Source organism: Chaetodon auriga, chromosome 10 (assembly GCF_051107435.1).
Source record: "Chaetodon auriga isolate fChaAug3 chromosome 10, fChaAug3.hap1, whole genome shotgun sequence".
In the NCBI taxonomy this organism is placed as follows: Eukaryota; Metazoa; Chordata; class Actinopteri; order Chaetodontiformes; family Chaetodontidae; genus Chaetodon; species Chaetodon auriga.
In genome coordinates this window covers 6,945,982-6,967,168 of record NC_135083.1, presented here as the reverse complement: position 1 = coordinate 6,967,168, position 21,187 = coordinate 6,945,982, and the positions used below count along the sequence as shown (strand labels likewise).

General features: G+C 42.5%; 1 protein-coding gene across 5 annotated transcripts; it reads left to right on the top strand.

Annotated features, from left to right (window-relative positions):
- The first annotated feature begins 7,098 nt into the window (after window positions 1–7,098).
- Window positions 7,099–21,187, top strand: ppp1r12b (protein phosphatase 1, regulatory subunit 12B). Of its 5 annotated transcripts, none has more exons than XM_076740282.1 (8): window positions 7,099–7,432; window positions 11,946–11,962; window positions 12,077–12,206; window positions 13,289–13,393; window positions 13,548–13,598; window positions 13,808–13,858; window positions 15,053–15,124; window positions 18,745–21,187. In XM_076740282.1, the coding sequence occupies exons 1-7, from the start codon at window positions 7,331–7,333 to the stop codon at window positions 15,092–15,094; spliced, it is 498 nt and encodes a 165-aa protein (XP_076596397.1). In that variant the 5' UTR covers window positions 7,099–7,330; the 3' UTR covers window positions 15,095–15,124; window positions 18,745–21,187. The 5 variants fall into 5 exon arrangements, with proteins under 5 accessions (XP_076596397.1, XP_076596399.1, XP_076596396.1 ...); XM_076740284.1 differs by having other exon boundaries at window positions 7,212–7,432; window positions 15,056–15,124; XM_076740281.1 differs by lacking the exon at window positions 15,053–15,124 and having other exon boundaries at window positions 7,212–7,432; window positions 18,745–18,942.

Here is a 21,187-nt window from a genome sequence, read left to right as displayed (position 1 = left end):
GTCTGATCACATCAGCAGTACAGTATCTACAGCAAGATGAAAGTGATGTAGCTCAGAGTACTGGTGCGTGTATTTGAGCTGAATTTGTCATCAGGAAGATGAGGAAGATGAGGGTCTGGTGTGACAGCTGTTTGAGATGCTTGCAGTCTACTGTTCGAGCCCTGTTTGTGGCAACAAAACTGAGTATTTGTAATAAGATGCTGGGACATTTTGTGGTGACAAACCTGCGTATTTTAAGCCAGAACATGATCTTTTCCTTAGATGTTTTTGTGCCTAAACCTGACCAAACCTTAACCACAACATTGTCACAACGTAAAATTTAAAAAAGCTAAAATTCATCTGTGGTTTGCAGAAACATACAATGCCAACATTTATTCTGGCGATTTGCTGAATTTGTACTGGTTTGCAACCAGGTAATAATGTTCCAAAGTTTGATCAAAACAATGTATATTAACACTAAATATCACTGAAAGGAAAGATGCCACCCTTTAATTTTTAGTTTGATTTTGTCGGTGGTCCCTGCAGACAGGCTGTAACACACTCACATGGGATGCATTCATGCACTTATTTATTATTTGGTCAAATAACACTTGTGGTTATCCAGAAATAAGCCCTGTGTTCAGCTGAGCTAAAGTGTGTGCTGATTAGCTTGCATTAGATCCTGGTAGACAGTCTAAATTGATTATGTGTGCAGATAGGCAGGAAGTCTCTCTCTTCCTCCCTCTCTCTCTCCCTCTTTGTCTCTCCCTCTTTGTACTCTCGCCCGTTCCAGAGTCACTTCGTCCAGCCTCTCCCTCTCATCACTGCTGCAGCGTCTCATCACCACAGTCTCTGACCTTCCACAGGGACCATGCAAGCATTTGTTCCCAGGTGAGTCTCAGAGAGGCCGAGTCATGCCGTGCTAGTCCTGGATTCTGATTTCACCTATTTCATTTTCAGTCTGACAAGCCACCGCTTTGGCAGAGCTCCTGGTCCTCATGTGTGTCATGTCAGTGTAGAGCAGCGCTGCTCTGTGCAGGTGCTGCAGGCCTCTTTGAACAGATGTAATGTGAGCTTGTAGTTTGTTGCTTTGGGGACTGAATGTTAATTCCTCCCTTTGATCTACTTATTTAGCTTTTTATGTACATTACTAATATTGGCTTAAGGATATCAGTCTAAGCAACTATTTCAGAGAGTTAATTATAATATTTTTTCATTACATGGCTTAAGAGGAGCATTTTGCTGTGTATGTTTTGCTGATTTTGTTATGTTGATCATTTCACTGTGTCATTCCTGGTATCAGCTGATTGAAGGAGTCCATATCTAATGCTTTGTACATTATACAGAAGCAGAGTGTGCTGACTCTCAGTCAGGATTCAGGGTGACTTCACAACTGGGAGATCAATACCAGTAATAGCGAGGCAGGGGAGGGGCAGGCAGCTCTCTGGGTAAAACATGAGCCTCCACTGATGCTTGCTCAGCTGTTTGTGTGTCTGTTGGTCGCTGGTGGAAATTGTGCTCGGGTCTTGGAGTCACAGTGAAAATGCTTCTTTCTTCCTTAATTTGGTGCATTTCCTTTTTGCTACATAGTGCAGGGAGATGTTATCTAGAAGTGTAAATTGGCGTGATGTTACACCTGCTGATGCAGCATCAGGTCATAATTAAAGACTAAGAGCAGGAAGTGGGAGGAACGCGGCTTTCAGACATTTATGGTGTTTATTATTAGAGAAATGCATTTTATATATGGGGCTCTATTGGCAGAGCTGGAACATAATATTCAAAAGTATGTTTATTTATTGTGAAATCAGCTGAAATAAGAATGGTGTGTTTTCGTGCTGTTAGAATGAGCTCTTTCTATCTACAGAGGGAGCAGGTCATCTTCCACAGGGTCCACCATGTTGCACCAACATGTTTCTACGGTGGCCCAGAATGGACAAACCAAACAGTGGCTCTAGAGAATGTTTGGGAGTTTCTCAGCTACTGTAGGTTCTCCTCCACACTTAAAGAGGGAGGGATGAGGCCAGGGTTATTCAGTTGGTTGCAGTCTGCAACCTCACCACTAGATGTCACTAAATCCTCCACACTGGTCCTAGAAATCATTACTTTATTTGCCAGTATGCACCAAGGCTGGATAACCAGCCATCTTCTAATGATGATGATGTGCAGATGGTTAGCATTCTTGTTAAAATCCAGCATGTTTACATTTTGTATTCTTATGCTGACATACTGATTTTTATACTGCTCATGAACATGCTCTGTCCTTAGCAAACAAACAAGCAAGGCTGTTAGAAAAACTGTAATGCTGATCAAATTAATGAAGCTTTGGACCTTTTCAGAGAGTTAAATAAATATGTGAATAATATAATGCACACTCTGTTTATTGTGTTGTGTTTGACTGTTGACCAACATTATTCTGAATCAAATTAATGTATTTTGTTATCTATAATTCAATTTAATAGTTGTTTTTGTAATAATGTATTTTAATTATCTGCCTTGTGTGTGAAGTAATGTGTGACCTCAGTTTTTAAAAGTGCTCTATGAATAAAGATTGATATTATTATTATATTCTGTTTTGTTTGTTGTCTGTGTGCATTTTTGTGACTGTTGTCGTCTTATTACTTCAAACTATTCACTGTTTTTTGTTGTTGTTGGGGGGTTTTTTTGGTGATGCAGGTTGTATCTGACCCCGGTCAGGGATGAAGAAGCTGAGTCTCAGAGGAAAGCAAAGTCCCGTCATGCCCGACAGACCCGCAGGTCAACACAGGTGAAGAACGACAGGCTTCCAGAAGCTTAGGTTTGGTTGGATTGTGTTTGACTGCATATGAAGCTGTGTGAATGTCCTGCAGGGTGTGACTCTGACAGACCTGAAGGAGGCTCAGAGGATCAGCAGCCTGTCTTCTCAAGACAGGCAGACGGAAGAAGGAGGCGCTCTGGTTGAGAGGTCCTGTCTGAGGAAAGGCTTGACAGATGACAGAAGAGTCAAAACCGGCCTGACGGAGTCCACGGAAACGACCGAGATCAGTCCAAAATGGAGCAAAATGGACGAGGTTGGCAAGAGAAATTCATCCAGACATCAGTTTAGGTTTTTCTGTTGGAGAGATAATTGGTTTGTAATTCTGGAGGATTTAATCTGTAAATTCCCTTTTGCTTTTTTTCAATGCATGAGCAGCAGGGGAACATTGAACCCAGGCTAGAAACCCTTGCCGAGTCTCCAAACCTTTCCTATTCTTCTGTTGCTGGATCCTGTGGCCCTCCATACCGCAACACCTCCTTCAGAGGTCAGAAATGCTTTCAGGACTTTCAATGTGTGTGTGTCTCTCCGTGTTTTATTGACATTGGATTGGCTTCTTTATTGTTGAGACCTGAAAGACCTCACTGCAGTACAATCATGTTTTTTTTTTTCATCTGACCAAATTATAAACCAATATGTGGACATATATGGTAGTAGAAACTCTTCCATTTGCCACAAATTGGCTTTGTTCATTTGATAAAAGTAAGAAAATGGAGAAATGACCATGAAGCACTTTATTACAGCCAATAAGTTAATCTTACATGTTAAATGAGCTATGCATGTACAGAATGTAATACTTGTGTTTGCCAAATGTACAATAATAAATGTACAATATGCTGTTTTACATAGTAATGTTTGCTACACTTCTAACTCTATCAGAAATCCAAACAGACTTATTTAGAGTTTGGAAAGAGTAATGCTGTATTAAAACACCAATCACAGATTAAACCCTTTCTGTTCAAGAATGTTTTCCAGCTTTTGAGATGCCGAAATGCATCGTTTTCTGTTTTGGACTTCTGAATCATCAGTTCATCAGATTTACAAGCAATTTTCACAAAATTAAGAAAAGTCATTAATATCAGGGGATAAAACTGTGGCTTGTTTGAGCTGATAAAGAGGCCCTCCAGTGCCCAAACACAACATTAGGATTAACTTTGTCATGAAGTGTTTCAATAAGTGTTGTGTCACTGCTCATTTTCAGCAGCGATTAATGGAGAAGTGCAACTGAAATGCTTCCTTCACAGGTGCAGCTGGTGAGAGGTGGTGGACAGACGAGAATCAGAACCCGGTTGAAGATGCAGCATGGCTGACCTTTGCCACAAAGCAGCACCAGAGGCGACACTGCTGTGACGCTGAAGGCTCTGCAGAGGTATGCGGACTGGCTTTGCTTCTTCTAGCATACACAGATAGTCAAAGAAGAAAAGATGATTTGAGTGAACAGATGACAGTATTTTCGCTGATGTTTTCACTTAGCGCCACTAGATGGAGCCAAAAGATCTCCACAATTTATTGTATTTTATTGCCTAGTTTCACCATGGAGAGTATTTACACTTCACTTGATACAAAGCACATCCTAATACATTGAGATCCCCTGAGAATGTGTTTCTAAATTTAAGCCTACTCCTGACATACTTGGCTATTGTCAACAGAGTTAAAATCACGTGTTATCCATAAAAAAAGGCACCTGGATGTTAAACACTCCACAGCTGAGAATCTTATGTCGCAATAAGTTTATTGTTCAATATTCATAAGCACCTTTGTTTCATATTCACATCCTGTTTCTTCCTCACCCGAAAGCTAATGTGCTTCAAAGGCAGCTAAGCTCTGATCTCTGATGCAATGTTTTGAGATACACAGCAATCATAGATGTGAAGCATGTGTTCAGGGATTCGTTTAAGTAGAAGTGCTGGTTAATGTCTCACAGAGAGACGGTCGAGGAGGACCGAGCCCCCCAGCCTCCCTCCCTCTAAGTCGCTTTGCTTCTTCACATCACATGGCTGAGGTGTCTCAGCATTCCATACCATATTGGGCAAAACTGAGACGCTCTCTGCTAAGTCTTCGCCTTGGATTCAGAGGGACTGACTCTCCTTTCTCTTTTGCCCTCTTAACTGTTACTGTGCTCCCTCCACCTGTGTGCTGCATGTGAAAAACCCTGAACCTCATGACTAATTCCTCCTACCGGCCCCAACCCAGCAATTCACTTGAGTTTCACTGAGCATATTTTATCTCTTTGTGCTACTAGAAAGAAGATAAAAATAGGTACCACAGTGAAGAGGAAGGGACACAGAGGTGATAAGGCAGAGAAGGGTGATTTTTAGAAGATTATACAGTATGAAGTGAAAGTGATTTTCCCGTGAGCTGACTCCAGGTCAGCGGTTTAGCCGTCCCCGGTGGTGGAATCTGAAACAGAGATCTGTTAGTAACATGAGAGTCTCATAGCGTTACTGAGAGGTCTATATCTGTCTGTGATAATCACTCCGAGCAGCGAGGTTTCATCAGAAGCGTGACAGGCTGCCCATCACCGGAGCCGTCCCCTGCACGACTCCATGATGATCTGAGCAGATTTTCCACGATGATTTTCAGCATCAGAGAGAAAGGCAGGTGTAGAGCCAGTCAGCCAAGAGATTCTGCTGCTTCTAAGACAGTTGGTGATGGTGGTGATTATTACAGAGGGAATAAACAGAGCACGCAAGGTTGTTTCTCTGCTACAGTACAACTTTATAGTGGATGGGATTTCAGTAATTAGATCCTGCTGGTAGAGCGTCCTGCTCTCCCACATTCGCTCCAAAAATCCAGTAAACTCTGGGAGCTGCTTCTGTGGCTCATTTTCTGTGTACAAGCAATGCGTAAGAATATTATCCCATGTGGGAAGACACAAGTCAGGATCAGACCGGGGGAACTCATCTCTGTGGATCGTCTCTGATGTTTTACAAATACACCATATTTCAAGACGGTTACAGCTGCTAATTTCAGTTTTTGGCATCTACATGGGTCATATTTCAAACCATCCACCATTAAAGTGCTCACAGTGTATCACTGACAGAGTAGTTTCGGAACCAAAGCTAGAATCATCAACCTTTTAAAGAGAGCTTAAGAGGCATCTAATGGTAATTTGGGGTAAATTAGCACCTCTATGTTATTGTTATGGGTGTGGATGATTGCACTGAACTGAAAGCAAGTCATCACAGTCTTTTTGGCAAATGATCAAGTCTTTTGTGTTCACTATTTCTTTCATATTCACTCCATATGATACATTGTCTGTTTAAGTTGTACAAAAACCGATGTGTTTTACAGGAACTGTGTGCCTCATTAGGTCTATTTCTTGGCAGGCTGCAGTGACATCTCCCCACCTGGTGTTTATGGGGAGCTAGTTAGTGAGTTTTCAGCGTGCTGGTAGGCTGATTTTGTTACCATTGCACCTGACAAGCTGTTTCCGTCATTTCCAGTTTTTTCGCCAAGTTAAGCTAACCACTTGCTGGCTGTAGCTTCTTGTTTACTGTACAAAAATGAGAGTGGTATCAATCATGGCAAGCCAATAAGCACCCAAAAATCTATTCTCTTAATAAGATGGTGACTTAAGAAAAAGCTGTAGGTCAAAATCACTGATGCTTTGTTAATGTCGCAGGGCTGAAATGTGAGATTGATTAAACATATTTAATTAAGAGGAAACATGGCACAGTTAATGCTGTGTAACACTCTGACACACTAACAGCGCCTCCTCTCCATCACACTGCACCTCAGGCTGCTGATGGCTCCTCAGGTAATACTGTGTGTTGACCTTCCAGGACACAAACTGCTGCAGCCCCCTCTCCGACTCCGGCTTTGTGCTCCACCTCCTCTTATCCCCGTCCACATCAGTGGACAATTTTAGCCCTCAGTGCCGACTCCTGCCATAGCAGAGCCTCTGGCAAGCTGCCAATGCTGAAGACAGCGGGGAGAGGCAAGGGGTGGCGTGGGGGGGGGGGGGGGTCGACTGAAAGGGCGACCAAGCAGTGAAAGGAGAGAGAGAGAGAGAGAAAGCAGGGGAGGGAGGGAGATGGAGAGAGTGTGTGTGTGTGTGTGTGTGAATAAGTTTGGGAAACATTGGAAGAAGCAGCATTGGGGACAAACTTTTCTCTCTTGGCTGCTTCCTTTTGGACTTTTTCACATTTCGTCACAGATCAGCGTTAACAGACGAGGGATGATCATCTGTTTGCTTTGCTAGTTCCGGAGTTATTTCTTGTTTTGCTCTGTTATTCTTTGCATTTTTATCTGATTATTGCTTCACTGTCTGAGCTTTGAAGAAGGCGTGACCACATCTGAAACTCTTCCAAACTTAGCCGCAGCTCGCTCAAGCTCATGGGAGTGTGAAGCTGGACTGAAACACACACACACACACACACACACACACTCTCATTGTACACACACCTGTTGTTGCTGAGGATTCCCTGGGATCGCAGTCATGGGCATCTGCGTCACTGTTGCTTGAGGGGATCTGCGTCTGTGCAGCTGTTATCTGGTGGTGTCCTCGGTGAATGTTACAGTAGAAGCTGACCTGCCAGTCCAGGGTAGAGGGGGGAGATGTCAACTTACTACCCGCGCACCAAGGACCTGACCCGCACCAGGAAGTCACTGACAGACTCACCACCGTCCTCTCCGTCCCCTACAGACAAAAACTACAGAGTAAGAACAGAAGCTTTTTTTTCTAGAGAAATACAAAGTTTAGATTTTGAACAACAGCATAGATGTGTCTAATTTCACATCTCTGCATGTCTAATTTAGTTTCATGAAGCTGTTAAAGGCTCGGTTTATTTACTCACTGCCAGCTGACTTTGTAGTATGTTAATCCAAGCTTGAAGAAAGTTAAGAGAGCGCCTTATTTTCAGTAGGTGTTCGTGATTGAAGTTTTCTGTCACATTTTATCTTCTCTAACATGTCTTAAGACATGACATCTGTGTAAATTAGAGCTGAAACAATTAATTGTTTTGTCGGTCAGAAAATTAATGGGCAGCTATTTCAGTAGTTTCTTAATCACTTTAATTAATTTAATTAAATATTCCGTGATTACAGCCTCTGAAACCCACTTTTCTTTGGGTTTTCGTCCATTTTTCTGATAAAACAGAGAATTTAAAGACATCACCTTCAGCCTGGAAATTATGCTGGACTTTTCGCACTATTTTATGACCTTTTTTTTTTAAGACAAAATGATGAATTGAGTAAATAGCTGGCAGATGAAGTGATAGATTAATTGCAGCTCCTGAAGCATTTATGTGCTTGGACATGCCTTTGTGAGCGTGTCCAGTTTAATAAGCAAATATGCCATCATTTGTCATCATTGACAGGACAGATTTCTTAATTTCTACATGATTATGTGCTTTGACATGAATAATTGTCCACTCTTGATCCTGCAAATGAGTTTATTTATTGATCAAATAAGTTGTGAAACCAATCATTTGATGATCTTTGACGACCTGTGAAAGACAGTTGAGTATTTGCTCTGAAGCTCTGAGAGTCTGACCACATTTTCTGGAAAAGAATTTTGGACTGAAACATTCTTTCTGTAATTTCCTGTTATGTTTTTTTTTTCTCCTAAGTGGCTTATTCTCATGGGCGTTGTTTGACTGTTGTGTTTATGTCAGACTGAGCTGTGCTCCGTCTGACAGTTAAAGGGACAGAAAGAAAAGCAGAAATGCGAAGCTTTGTTGTGTTTGTTTAGAGGTGCACACTTTTGCTCCGGCAACACTACAGACGCAGTTGCTGCTGCCAGTGGACGCTGTCATTTTCCTGCTCTCTTTTCAAGAAGTGTCAGACTCTCTGTATGTATATCCATGGTGAAGCTCAGGCTTTCATTTTCCGTGATGTCAGCTCAATCTGAATCGGGTTGACTTTTCGTGGGAGAGACAATGCATTGCAGAGGGGCGGTGGAATCAGGTTGATGCAGTATTTTTAGCACTTGCCACACTGCTTTGATGAGAACCTGGTCCTCTTTACTAAAACACAATGTGTGTTGCAGCTGTGAGCAACAGGAAGACGTATAAACAAGAACATGTTTGCTTTATTGGATGACACTCATCATTTTGCAGATGTGGTGCAAAGTAACTGAGTACATTTACTCAAGTACTGTACTTAATTTGAGGTTGTTTACTTGTTCCCATTTCACGCTACTTTATAGAGATGAGAGAAATGTTGTGCTTCTTGCTCCTCTACATTTATTTTGCAGCTATAGCTACTAGTTATATTTCACACTAACACTTAAAACATTGGATAAGCTTGTAACATAGAATATTAAGATTAAACCAGTGGTTCCCACATTTTATAAAAAGCAGTCTGTATGAGTTCAAATGTCCATAAATATATGTATTTTAAAAAAAAAAGTTTCGAGAAGAGATAAATTTGTGGGGCAGAATTCAGCTTTTTCATCTTTTCACACTCCGACAATCATCTCACGACCACCAAGATTTTTCCTGTAACCCTTTGCAGGGGCCTGACCGCCAGATTGGGAAGCACTGGACTAAACTAACTGTATGCAAAGTAGTTAAAACGAGCTCCAGCTAAAACATTGCGCTTTGCTGCATCAGTGTTAGCAATCTAATAATGTATTATATAAGTCAGTAACAGGCTATTTTTCTGCTGAATGATGTTTTTACTTTGATATTTTAAGCACATTTTGCTGATAAATGTGCTTTTCCTTAAGTAGGATTCATAAGTCACATGTATTTTTACTTTGCGGTATTAGTACTTGAAGGATCTGAGTGCTTCTTCCACCACTTGATGTGATGCATTTTGAGTCAGTGCTCTTAAAAAAGAGCACTGTTCAGTGTCCAGGGGGCTCAGACGTCCTGCAAAGAGTTAATACAGAAGCAGGAGGGGCTGAGCAGAGAAAAGGTGAGTGAATGTGGAAGAAACGTCTTTTATGGTTGTGTGTGCCGTGTCAGTTCCAGCGGTGGGCGTGGAGAGAGAGAGGAAGAGAGTGTGTGTGTGTGTGTGTGTGTGTGTGTGTGTGTGTGTGTGTGTGTGTGTGTGTGTGTAGCTCACATTTTCCTACAGCAAAATCCAGTCAGCTCTGAAGGAGTGATGCTGTGACAGAGCGAGCAGAAGAAGTGAAGGAGAGAGGGAAGGTGAAGAGTCTTCACTGGCTTTTGTAAACTGCTGTTAGCGTTATCATTTACACACTGCAGCAGTGACCTCATGCACCCCCCCCCCCCCCCCCCCCCCCCCCCCCGCCGCTGTGTGTGATGTTGCTCCTGGCAAACCGTAAAACTGGAGGCAGTTGTGTTTACAGAGCGCCCGTGGTTGGAGCATGCACCCGTTTGGAGGCTGTTTCCGTCAGCCCGACACCCTGTTGTTTCTCTCCCCCTCTAGTTGATTGTGTCCTCTTGCATCTGCTCTGCCTCACATGGTTTGCTGAGCTACATGTGCCACTTCTGACTCCCTCTGTTTGTTCCTAACAAGGGAATCACATTGGTGCAGCTGCTGTCAGAGGCAGAACTGCAAATATGAGTCACTTTCTGGCTTTGGCTGGATGATGCAGACATACATGTAAGAGCGTGTGTTATTGTAAGTATTCCCTCTTTTACTCAGAATCAGGTCCCGTAAACCCCATCGGGCTAACCGAAGATTTCACTGGAATTAAGTTTTTAAAAAACTCATTTCACCAATTTGCTAATCCTTCAGTGTGAAATAGGTTTGCATACAGGAATTTATAATCTTGAAAGAGATTGGTGGAGGGCTGTGTAACACTTCATATCCCCAACAGCAGACTTCATGATAATTTATTCATAAAACCAGGGGGCCAATCGTCCCCGCTGATTAATACACGTACACCAAATCTCATCGAGGAATCTCCTCAGCTCCTCAGGATCGGAGTGAGCGAGAGCTCCTCTTGGCTCCATCCTTGGCCCTTTTTCATCTGAGGTCATGGAGGTCTGTTTTTTCCTGGATGGCTCTGCTTAAGCACATGACCACATAAGGACAGGCAGCGCTGGCTCAGTTATGTAAACACTTGCTGAGGAGTAGCTCCTCTGACGCTGCATGAAATATGCCCCAACAAGCCAAATGTGAGCACAGGAATAACTGTGCACTGTTTCTTTTGACATAAATTGTCCTCCTGTAAAGCCTGTTCTTTTAATGCAGTCTACACTGCGTCTGCTTCTTGTCTCAAAGAGCTCGGACTACCGCACAAGATGTTTATTGCAAGGGGTTTCTAAACAGAGGTGTTTAAAGCTCTCTTTGCCTGGCAAGACAGCAACTCTTTGAATTTACAAGTTCACTTTATGAGACTGCATTAGATGCGGCAAAGACATCGTGGATTAGTCTGGCCTCATATTACGGCATCCTCTCTCTCTCTCCCTCTTTTCCAGCCTATGACCGAACGTAAACACTTGCAGTTTTCATCCTCTCATGTGCCACGTTTATCAGCTGATGACAGTGAACTATCTGTTTGTTCAGTTTTGTTGGGTGGAGAAACAGGTTTGGATAGACAAAGATTTTCATACTGAAGACCCTGTACACACAGCATATACAGTATAGGACATGTAGGGAGGCAGTGGACATATAAACTGCAAGTGATAATTAATCATAGGCATATCTTTGAGGTAGAAAGGAAAGAGAAAAAATACACACTCAACTCCTCTGAGTGCAGCACAATGCTCGGACTCCTCGGACAAATGGAAAACAAATTCAGTATGTGATCACACCAGGCAACTTGGCATTCATGTGCAGTGGACTAGTCATAGCAAAAACCTGCCAGGACCCTCTGCTATCAGCCTGTTGTCTGAGGTCAGACATTGACCCGTCACACAGGAGATACTTATAGCTTCTGATGTCATGATGTCATCTTTATGCTGCAGGCATTTGCGTGGCAGCCGCCTGTTCTAAAAGATTAACCGGGCTCACCAGGGAGGCTTGACCTGCATGAACCCTGTCGGTGCAGCGTTGAGCTGAATTATATCTCACTTCTTCATGCACTTCTTCCCTCTGGGACTTCAGGCCCCTGCACATGCTGTGATAATTCACTTGGAAGGTTTTGTTCTATGTTGTCTCAAAATGGAAGATATTTCCCTGCCAAGCCTCTGTTTGGTCTTATCAAACAAATAAATCTGGATCTAACCACGGCAGGACATTTTTTCACACTGTGCTGTTCCTGTGCTGTGGAGCTGAGTGATCAAACTAACATGATTTATTCTTTGTTTTTCAGCATGACAGGTTGTCAAGGTAAGGATTTAGCATTGTTTTGAATCTCCTGTAATACAGAAGTGCATTTTCTAAAAAAAAATAAATGGCCTAAATCAAGAAGTACTGTGCACTTATCTTATGGGTTACTTCTAGATATGACTCCAGTGGGGAAAGTGCAACAGACAGACCACTGGGCCGCACCAGCTCTTACACTCGGAGAGAGACGAGGCTGGCTGCTCTGAATCGACAGGAGCAAGACTCCAGCACCAAAGACTACAAGAAGGTAGTAACTCTAACTCAGTCTAAACAAGCACAGGCCCACGTCAACGACCCAGGTGGTGCAGAAAGCTGTGGTCCTGACGGGATCGTGTGCAGATTTGTCAATATTGTTGACTTCACACAGCAATGTTGGACACTAACCAACATGAACTAGCTAACACTGGGTTTTTACTTTCATGCTGGTGAGTTCACTGGCAGATAGGCAGCTATACTGTCACTGTAGCCTATGTGTTGTTTAATATATAAATCTCAGAAAAGAAATCTGCAAGACTTGCATTTGTTAAGATGGAGTAAATGGCTGGAATCCAAATGCAGGACACAGATTCAGATGGTTTAGATTATAAAAAAGGATTTATTGTCACAAAAGGGTGAACTGATGGTGGAGCTGGGCTAGAACTTGGCAGGTTAACAGCAAAACTTGAGCAGAGAACAAAGGACTAGGAGAGCTAAAGGGCCAAGACAAGTTACCAGACTACTGAGAGCAGCAATCTGGCAAAGACTGGTGAGGAGGACCAGGTTTTTATTTTGTGCCTGGTGATTCGTGGATTAGCTGCAGCTGTGGTGGCTGATTGGCACGAGGATCAGGTGCAGGTGAGCCATGAACCACCCAGTGCACACACACACACACACACACACACACACACACACACACACACACACACACACACACACACACACACACACACACACACACAAACAAACAACGATAGACACAAGGAGAGAACTCACATGACACAAAGGGAAAGAGAAAAACACAAGAAAATTTGCTTAGCTGTTGCTATTGGTATGCTTAGCTAAGCTAGCAAGCAGCAGCCAACAGGCTAAATCCTGCTTGCTCAGGGTGCAGAATTCTTAAAAAAATTCTTTGGAAAAGTGCATTTTGAAATAAATCCCCACAATCTATAATGAAATAAAAATAAATACCAATAATCTGTTATCATGCAAACAAAAATGCTGAAATTGGTTTTAATTATTTTGGAAATTGTTTCACAATTTATACATTATTTTTATGTGAACATGACACATTAAAAGGCCAGAAAATCTGCGATAAAGCTTTCCCTTCATCTTCGTCTTGTTCATTTTCAGATGTACGCAGAGGCTTTGCATGAGAACGAGAGGCTCAAGTCCAGGTTGCAGGACAGCAAACAAGAACTGGTCAAGATCCGCTCACAGCTGGAGAAAGTCACTCAGGTAGAGAAAACTGAAAGATCGAAACTAAAGAAATGGTCATTTTCCCATGAGTGTGCTGTGGGAAGGTCATGGCTGACTACTATAATGTAATCATGTTAAAAAACGAGATATTATCCCCAATACTTCACAATAACAGCACCTTTCTAACTTCTAGAGGCACGACAGAATATCAGAGCGATCTACAGTACTTGACTCGGAGAAAAGGGTAAGTGTCTTGGCAACTTTTTGGCATTTTGGTATTTATTTGATCTTCTGCTCTATCAAGATGGATGAACGTCCATATCTTTTCTTGGTCTTTTCCCCTTTAATTTTCCTGTCTACTGCAAATGACTTGCATAGATTGCTGGCCTTTCACTCTTTAGGTTCCAAGGGGACCATAGAAGTATTCTTTCAGTCGTTTCTTCTTCATTGCAGGAAAAACAAGCTCTTGAGAAAAGAGTGTCAAACATGGAGGACGAGTTAAAGGTCAGTGTGTGCAAAAGAAAATTGTGCAGACTCACCCTGGGTTTGAAATGGCATATTGTGTCTCAGATGCAAGATGTGTGCCGTTAATCTCACTTTGTTTTTTTTTCCCTCCAACATTATAATCACACTAACAGTACTGGAAGGTACACACCTCCAGCCAAGCCTCTCTGACACATGCTAAATCAAGCACGCCTAAAGTGTTTTTACAGAGCAAGACACACACATATAGCACACTCCAGGGCTGTGGTTAGCCAGGTGGGTATGGAGTCAAGGAGAGGGAAGGTTAATGCTTCAGGCTCATTACCCACAGTGTTCTGTCGGGCCACTTCCTGCCAGGCTGAGGAGGAGCCTGTGCTGCTGCTCCCCTGCTCCACTTATCCCACTGTTGGGGTGAACATGGTGACCTAGTTCCAGCTGAATACCAAACCCCGTCCAAGAGCAAAAGACCTGCTTTTGTGAGACATTCCTGCTCTGCACTGTGTGTATTCTGCTTCACAAAGAAACACACGGCAGAGCAGCAGAGAGATTTCAGGCCTGAGTAGATGTGCTCTGCGCTGTGTGTGTGCAGTCTGTGCAAGCAGTCGCAAATTACACAATGAGGTTATGATTTGATTGCTGTGGAAAATTACAGCCAACATTAGGTTGTTTAAATATGCATTTTCAATTTGCAAGTTAAAAAAAGTTTTTACTTTTGGCTGAGGTGGAAAAGTTGGTGTATCTATAAAGCAAAATAGGACAAAGTGCAATGGAAACAGACTGATACAGCCATGACACTGAAATCTGCGCTCCAGAAGTGAAGAAACTGAAGAAATGTATCTCCGCACTGATTTCTACACTCGCCATTTCAAGTTTGACTGGTGCTCATTAAATCTGTGATTTAGTTGCGCACTCTTCTTCTGCAATGGTTTAATGGCACCCAACTGGAAAATTAGATTAAAAAACCATTTATCTTCACAAACCAATTCCTAACACCCACATAACGGTAATGGATGAAAACACACATTTTCTTTTGTTGATTCTCACGAAAATTCAATAAAAATTAGCATTAGATTTGGATGAAAACCTAGCTAGTGTTATATTCCTCGTGAAAAATAAAATCACGGCTCCGGTTGGAGAAAATATAATAGTGACATTATAAACAGCACCCATGCCAGCAGCAGATGTTTGACCCTCGTGTTGTCGTGGTTCCCCCAGCAGGACGCCCCACTGCGGTTCCGCTGTGGGTACCAGCCCTGAGTGCAGGCTGTCTCAGGGGAGGGGGGGATGGTGAGTGGTTGCTATGACTCAGAGGAGTGATTGACACCTGCCTGTCACCTCACATGATTATGTTCTGTCAGAGACTCGGGCATGTTTACACGTGTGGACACACATGTACGTCACATGATAAGTACTTCAGACAATAAATGCAACAGGCACACGGTCTGTTTTTATTGTCTGTAGATGCAACGCACGCCAGAAAGCTGGCACTCAATCACAAAGTCACCTGTTCACGTTTAGAAAGTTACAGATTCTCCACAAGGGGGTGGTGTTCAGTCATTGTCAGATTAGCGGCAACCTGTGCCACCTAGTGGAAAGGAAAGACAGCAGCGATCCAGAAATGTTTCGTTGTAGTAACTGTAGTAATTTTTACAGCTGTTGCTGCTGCTGTTTTGTATATATTTTGTGTATATTTGTATGAAAAAAACTGGTTATGAACCTGCCGGGACAGAGGCGTCTAAATTGCAAAGGCTATTGAACTCCTTGCCAATAGATGGCGCACATAAGCACGGCTTCATCTCCACTTGAGGGCTGCAGGTTGGGCCACCTCCTCAGGTCCGAACCTGCTGGCACTGCAGCTCTGTCATTCTGGTTTCAGGTGTTTGACGGCAATAACACCGTGTGCCCTTGTTCTCCCTTTTGAAATGCTATCGATGTCTAAGCGTCAGATTACTTTGAACGGTCTCACATTTCTGACAGAAAAACTCAACTATTCTCAGCAGCCTCTGGATCTGATAGCAACTGTGTAGAATTATCTGCAGGACTGGAGAGTGTGGTCAGATCTAATTTAATATCAAAGCGCTCAATATTAAGAGAGCGTATTAAAGGATACTCATCATTATGTATTCTTGCCTCACTCTGTCCTTCTTTCCCCCGTTGCTGAGGGCAGCTCTCCAGAAACTGAACTGTTTTATTCTAATACCAAGAGAACATTACATGCCTGAACTGTTAAGTCCCAAACACAGGCTAGCTTCAAATTGCTTTAATAAATGTGTTTGGTATTTTAAGAAGCAGCTGGATGCCCTGTTGAAACCTCATCCTCGGCCATATTCATGTCTACAAACTGTTGTTTGGTTAGCCTGAAACAGTGTAAGTGCCCTGTGTGTGTGTGTGTGTGTGTGTGTGTGTGTGTTCTGTGGTTTACCCTCAGGAATCGCATCAAACCACAGACATCTCTGTCAAACCACACTGAGGTTTACCTCAAAACGTCAGGCCAAGAATAAGGGGAAATGAATCATTTCTTCTCCTCTGACTTATAAGCGACTTGGCTCTTGTGCAAAGTGTGAAATAACTTTTAGGTTATGAAATTCTTATGAATTTTAATTCCCTCTCCTTTGCAAAGCTATGCATATAATAACACCTCAGCACCTCACCGCTCTCCACGTACGGCCCATACGATTTGATGAGCACAAACCCAAAGAGAGCTGGCTTCGTCATTTCTTTTGCTTGTTGCAGCTTTTGCTATTTCTTCTCAAAATCTCCCTGTTGTGTAAATATTCGTTTATGTAACTTTTGCAGAGAAGGCCCTCAGATCTGTTGTTGTTTTCCCCTGTCTGTGTGGGTGTGTGGGCGCATGCCTTGTATGAGTGGATATGCACACAGTCTCTGTATGAGTCTTTCTCTTTGCACACGGCCTGCCTCCCTGCATGCGTTCTCTGTCTGCCCCTCTCTGTATCTCTCTCCTCCTCTGTGCAGGCTTTCCCTGCTCTGGCTCAGGTCCAGAGCTTGCGGAGGGTGAACGAGTGTCTCCTGGCTGAGAATAGAGCCATGCTGCGTGTCCTCGCCCGCCTCTCTGAGACGGCCTCCATGCCGGAGACAGAAGACCTCTGATCCTCTGACATCATCTGTCCTCCTTTCTCCCCCTCCTCTCCCCTTCTCAGCCACATAACTTCTACACTCCTCTCTCCTTCTGGTGCCTCTACAGCCCCCTCGTCCTCTGCTGTGTTCCTCTCAGGCAGGTCCTGCACCCTCCCGATGCTCACCCCCCCCACACTGCAATGCATCTCCCTCTGCACTCTTTTAACCCAATCTCCTTTATAGCCATCAGACAGCCACCCCGCTGACCCCACCCCCTTAAAACATTTCTCATAAGCCTTCTTTGAAGTGTATTTTTAGCTGCATTCATGTTGCATGGGGCTTCACATGACATGAACACTGCAATAGGAGTTTCTGTTTTTTCTGAATTAAATTAAACATCTCCAGCAGCGGCCTGCACCATAAAGAATAAACTTGTTAATAGCCGTCTCGCAGCAGTCAAATATATGAGGGTCCTGCGTAATGTGCTGTGTAATCAATGCAAATTTCTTTGCCAAGGAAATAGTCAATCTAGCAGAGGAAATGAAATGTGTAAGATCGTTAGCCCTCGAAATGAACACGTCCTGTGCCACTGGGTGAGACGCAATCACAGATACGTGACAGATTTTGTTTTTGTGTTCATGAACCCTGACAACAAAACACATGAATATGGTCCTTTATAGGTATAGTTAGACATTTTTGCAAATAATCTTATTCGTCTTTTTGCCACAAGTCAGATGAGAAGGTCGATACCATGATGTGAAGATGTAGTCGGGAAACAGTTATCTTAGATTAGCATAAGGGAACTGGAAAACAGAGAAACAGCTAGTCTGGCTTTGAAGCTCAATAATTAATACTTTGTATCTCATTTGTGTAATCAAAAAAAAAAAAAAGAAAAAAGGATTGGCAGCCTCATGGCGACTCCAGGAAGTCACTGCATCCAGCCAAGAATTAGCTTAGTTCCTAATGACACAAACAAGATACACTGCACTAGGGTGAGAGTTTTAGAGGTGCTGGTAAACAGATTTTGTAACCTTTGTTCAGACTCAGGCTAGCTGTCTCCTCCTGTTCCCAGTCTTTGTGCTAAGCTAAGCTAACCAGCTACTGGCTGTAGCTTCATATTTAGCATAGGACTATGAGAGTGGTATCCATCTCCTCATCCAGCTCTCCGCAAGAAAGTGACTCAGCATGAACTATTTTTTAAAACTGCATTCAGAGCGGGGCGTTACCATGTTCACAGGATTTATACACTCGAATTTGGGATTATTATTCAGTGTTCTGTGGAGAGCAACAGAGAAAACACACTAGAAAAGCCGGTTATTTGCTGCAGGTTGTGAGCATACTGATGCCTTTGCTCATTCACCAGTTTTCTGTAATGTGCCACGGCTAGAGCAGAGGGTTATTGTTTGTCTCTAGTAGAGGGGAAATACTTTGGCAAAGAGGCTGGTTATTTTTAGTCATTGCTCCTCATGAGAGACATGACCTAGATTTGGGAAATTGACCCTCTCTCAGTTTCTCTCTCTTCGACTTTCACTTCATTCTCTTTCACTTTTCACAGAACATTTTGTCGAAGTCACTCGTCACCTGCATGATCGAGCAAAGCATGTCCTCATAACTCGGCCTCAAACTTTACAGACAGCTTTCAGTCCACTTGTTGTTAGAGGTGATTGAAGGTACATTACTGTGGATGGTCCTGGTGTGAATTGTGGCATTCTACAGACTGAAACTTTAATTAGAAACTTCACAGAATCCACAGACCATTTAACACATATTCACTGAGTGTATCACTGTGACGATGATGTAATTTCCTAATTGCTTTTCCTCTGCTGTCCCAGATCTTAACAGAGCTCAAGTCAGACAACCAGAGGCTAAAGGATGAGAACGGGGCTCTCATTCGAGTCATCAGCAAACTGTCCAAATGAAGCCTGAGTCTGTGGACGCTCCAGCCTTTATATAGCAGAATCATTATCCACGATGTCCCAAGCTGTGGCTCCTCTCTGAGTTATGGTGATGGGCTGGTTTGCAGACGTAAATTCCTGTTGGGACTTGTGAAGATCCAAAGACAAGTTTTAAGAAGTTTTACACAAATTTCACCGTGTGTGATGACGGAGTTACAACAGTTGTTTCTACTTGATTAGTTATTACTATTTTGTAAAGTACAGTATTTCACAATAACCAAATAGGGACCAGTTGTACTGTTTGAATAACCTTTATAGGCCCAGTCCAGACAAATCCAGGGGTTTGCATGAAGGTACTGCTTCTAATATTATAGCAGCACATCACATTGAGACATCACGCTTGTTGCACCGCAGAAAAGTATTTTAATGTTGTCTTAATTATGAAAGAGGAGAGAAGCCAATTATTCATCATCACTGAAGGAGGTCATTGTCATTTAATTATGCCATTTTTTTTTTCCCCCATGCCAAACTGGCGGCTACATGTGATTTCTCTTTACAGTTTCAATCAGAATATCTGATCACACAAGTTCCAGATGCAACAACCTGATTTAAATATGAATCCATGTGAGAAGGTTAAGAATGTACTGAAATGAATGGGAAATATCTCAGGCTTCTCTCTCACATTTTTCTACAAGAACAAATCCGTTTTGTACTCCCTGATAATGATATTAAGGCTTAATCAGATGCATGTTTTGGGGCTGTGATTGCCCTGACAACGTCCTCAGGTTTGTCACTCAGCTGTGCCTGCTCGCCCCCTCAGCCCCTTTTAAATTACAATTTTATAACTCCAACGTTTTATAAACTGTCAACCCAAAACTTCCCTTTAGAAGCCCCTCAGTGACAGCGTCCGGGCCCTGGGATACATTCACATGCACTGCAAACCTGTAAACTAGTAAACCACTTCCAAGTGGTTAGATGCTTTTTTTTTTGTGACATTTTAGTCGAATCTATCATTTTGATCATGTTTTTTTTTGTTAACCTAACACATGATAGTGTGCCCACTGTATTTGGTATTTGAGGACTGAATGTAACAGGTATATGCACTGTGGACAGAGTGGACAGCGTCGACCTTTGATCACTTGGGCATCACGAGCGGCACGTAACATAATTTAGTGTTTGCCAGATTCTGTTCATCAGTTCTTTGTGTGGTTCCTGCAGCCATTCTTCATTTTTGGTTTTGCTTGTTTTGCAAAAGGATTTTTTTTTTTTTATCCAGTGGCTGAGCTTCAAAACAGCAGAATGGCTGCACAGGGGAGACAGTCTGAGTGTGTGTGGAAGAAAGCGTCCGACCTTTTGTTTTGTAATAGAGATATATTTATTTATTTATGCGTTTCATAGTTTGAATCTTTATACTTTGTTTACTCCATTTTCATTCAGAGGAATGCTCAGATTATTTTGACTGCCCTCTTGGCCGTCGTTCTGTCAGGTGATGAAAACACAAATGCCAAAATCATCCACTGGTAGACGGCTGTAAACACACTGCTGACATTTTAGCCTCCACAATATTGTCAAATTTTAAACATCAAGTGCAATCTAAAGTTTTGAGAACTGTTGGCAGCAGTTTTCATGATCTATGGTGTAGATGACGTCCATTTTGACTTAACTGTGTTGTGCACGTGATCTTGTCACAATAAATTAAGTTAAATTAATCCTTATTTAAAGGACTACTGAGTGAGATTTAGGGGGATCTTTTGGCAGAAATGGAAAAAAATATTCATAAATGTGTTTTTATTAGTATATAATCACTGGATTATCCTAGATTGAGCTCTTTATATCTACAGAGGGGGTGGATCCTCTAACTTTTTAGTCTACTTAACATGAGAAATAAATATAAAACCATGCTGGGCTGCTGCCCTGTCATGTTTTTTCACAGAGCTCATGGAGTGCCATCACCTTCACTGTTCTCCATAAAGAACAGATAAAGTTGAAAACAATATGTTTAGACTGCCAGACTCAGCTTCACGTTCGCATTAATATTCATTCAGCTGAAGAGTTGCTACGAGTGACGGATGATGTGCCAGAGACATGAATGATTTTGGCATCTGTCTTCTCTTCACTAAATGGCTGAGCTGACCAGCGTCTGCAGTGTTTGATGTATTCATTTTGTGAGTCCAAGCAGAGCAGCATGCTCTGACACCAGTGTTACCTTTGGTCACATGCAGTAAACTGATTTAGTCAGATACAGTGTATGACAGCACATGCTGCGGATGTATTGAACTATGCAGTATATTGTATTGAAACATTTGAAATGTGTTGATGATAGCTTAATATGCACACGTCGGTCTACTCACTCAGTTTAATAAACTGTAAAGGAATGAAA